The sequence below is a fragment of the Nanorana parkeri genome, unplaced genomic scaffold (genome assembly GCF_000935625.1).
Source record: "Nanorana parkeri isolate BGI_ZX_2015 unplaced genomic scaffold, ASM93562v1 scaffold753, whole genome shotgun sequence".
Taxonomy (NCBI): Eukaryota; Metazoa; Chordata; class Amphibia; order Anura; family Dicroglossidae; genus Nanorana; species Nanorana parkeri.
The window spans coordinates 81,079-83,734 of record NW_017307021.1 but is presented as its reverse complement, the minus strand read 5'-3'; the positions used below and the strand labels follow the sequence as shown (position 1 = coordinate 83,734).

The window sequence follows — 2,656 nt, the reverse complement described above, 5'->3', positions numbered from 1 at the left end:
GTACCATGGCACCTGGTTGAGAAAGGTTGCTCTAGGGTACCATGACACCTGGTTGAGAAAGGTTGCTCTAGGGTACCATGACACCTGGTTGAGAAAGGTTGCTCTAGGGTACCATGGCACCTGGTTGAGAAAGGTTGCTCTAGGGTACCATGGCACCTGGTTGAGAAAGGTTGCTCTAGGGTACCATGGCACCTGGTTGAGAAAGGTTGCTCTAGGGTACCATGGCACCTGGTTGAGAAAGGTTGCTCTAGGGTTCCATGGCACCTGGTTGAGAAAGGTTGCTCTAGGGTTCCATGGCACCTGGTTGAGAAAGGTTGCTCTAGGGTTCCATGGCACCTGGTTGAGAAAGGTTGCTCTAGGGTTCCATGGCACCTGGTTGAGAAAGGTTGCTCTAGGGTTCCATGGCACCTGGTTGAGAAAGGTTGCTCTTGGGCCTTGGTTCTCAACTGGTGGGTCGCGACCCCGTGTTCAGTGGGTCGCCGCATGCCTTCCACTTTTCTAGGTGAGAGACTCCACAGCCTCCCCCTAGCACAGCACTGTCAGTTCTCGCGCCAAGCAGCCATTCAAAATATGCTGCCCAGTGCTGAGTGTCAGCTTTAGGTGGGGCAGGCTGGGGGTATGGCCGTGAGGGAGCTCCGTCCATACGTGCATTGCTTACCTTTGGAGGTGCCTGGACTGGAGTGACGTCACATTCTGGCTCTCGACACCTCTACAGGGCGAGCAATGGTGATGCACATATGGATGTAGCTCTGTCACAGCACAGCAGCCCACACTGGACGCCAGGCTGAGGACCCACTCCAGTTCTCGTAAGGTAGGGAGACTGGGTGGACCTCAAAAAGAAAAGTGTGCATGAGAATGTGTCTGCATTTGTATGTTTGTCAGTGTTCTTGATGCCAGTTCATACTAGTACAGTGCGTCAAACTGTACCACACAGTAACAACTACCGTGCATTCTGGTGTGGGAGGTGTGTTGCGTTGCTATTCATTTGAATTGTACTCCAAATGCACCTCCCACCCACAATGCATACGGCCGCACCAGAACGTGCAGTACCCTAATGCCGTGTGTTCCATTGCAGTGCAATTGGGTTGCGACTTAATGGTCAAGGACAAATGTGGGTCCTGAGGTTACATAGGTTGAGAACCACTGCTCTAGGGTTCCATGGCACACTGGTTGAGAGAGGTTGCTCTAGGGTTCCATGGCACACTGGTTGAGAGAGGTTGCTCTTGGGTTCCATGGCACACTGGTTGAGAGAGGTTGCTCTTGGGTTCCATTGCACCTGGTTGAGAAAGGTTGCTCTAGGGTTCCCTGGTTGAGAGAGGTTGCTCTGGGGTTCCATGGCACCTGGTTGAGAAAGGTTGCTCTAGGGTTCCATTGCACCTGGTTGAGAAAGGTTGCTCTAGGGTTCCAAGGCACCTGTTTGAGAAAGGTTGCTCTAGGGTTCCCTGGTTGAGAGAGGTTGCTCTGGGGTTCCATGGCACCTGGTTGAGAAAGGTTGCTCTAGGGTTCCATGGCACCTGGTTGAGAAAGGTTGCTCTAGGGTTCCAAGGCACCTGGTTGAGAAAGGTTGCTCTAGGGTTCCAAGGCACCTGGTTGAGAAAGGTTGCTCTAGGGTTCCCTGGTTGAGAGAGGTTGCTCAAGAGTTCCAAGGCACCTGGTTGAGAAAGGTTGCTCTAGGGTTCCCTGGTTGAGAGAGGTTGCTCTGGGGTTCCATGGCACCAGGCTGAGAGAGGTTGCTCAAGAGTTCCACGACAACTGGTTGAGAGAGGTTGCTCTGTGGTTCTATGGCACCTGGTTGAGAGAGGTTGCTCTGGGGTTCCATGACACCTGGTTGAGAGAGTTTGCTTCGGGGTTCCATGACACCTGGTTTTCTTATGGATCTACTTCAATCTGGAAGAGTGGAAGTGAGAAGTTTTCCTCTTCTCCCCCCAGGGGTTCCCAGCATTAACCCCTTCCTCCTCCGATCCTCCATCCAGGGTGCAGTGTGATGGATGGTGGTATGAGCCGGGGGGCGGGGGGGGAGTGCGGAGCTCTGTGAACATTCCTGAAGTGTGGAATCCTGCTCTTCCATATATGGGCACGGTGTCAGAGAGGGGGCGGGGCCGGGACCGGCCATACACTCCAATACATGGTGTGCAGGCGGACAGTACTTGTATCTCTTTGTAGGGGCGTTCCTGCGAGTCGCACAGACCACGCCCCTCCGTGCTGGAGGACTCAGCCATCAGGAGAAGCTCCTCCACATCTTCAGACTCGGCGCTTGGGAGCAGGAACTTCACTGTCCCGGCACGATGGCCACCAAACGCTTCGTCCTCACAGGACCCGCACCATGGGGATTCCGACTGGTGGGAGGGAAAGACTTCGAACAGCCGCTAACTATTTCCAGGGTAAGCCCCCGACTCTGATCTGACCGCTGTGAGCGCCCGATGGGCAGAGAGGTTAGCGCTGTGCTGTGCATAGGGGCTGTGCTGTACTGTACTGTCATATAGGGGCTGTGCTGTACTGTCATATACTGTACATAGGGGCTGTGCTGTACTGTCATACTGTACATAGGGGCTGTGCTGTACTGTCATATACTGTACATAGGGGCTGTGCTGTACATAGGGGGTCTGTGCTGTACTCTCATATGGGGGGGGTGGCTGTGCTGTACTCTCATATGGGG

General features: G+C 54.1%; 1 protein-coding gene across 3 annotated transcripts in view; it reads left to right on the top strand.

The window, feature by feature from the left end:
• The first annotated feature begins 2,268 nt into the window (after positions 1–2,268).
• Positions 2,269–2,656, top strand: part of PDLIM1 (PDZ and LIM domain 1) — a 46,791-nt gene continuing 46,403 nt past the window's right edge. For all 3 annotated transcript variants that reach the window (XM_018564457.1, XM_018564459.1, XM_018564458.1), the window contains exon 1: positions 2,269–2,381. In XM_018564457.1, coding sequence (XP_018419959.1) covers positions 2,286–2,381 — 96 coding nt within the window. In that variant the 5' untranslated portion in view covers positions 2,269–2,285. The remainder of the gene's footprint in view (positions 2,382–2,656) is intronic.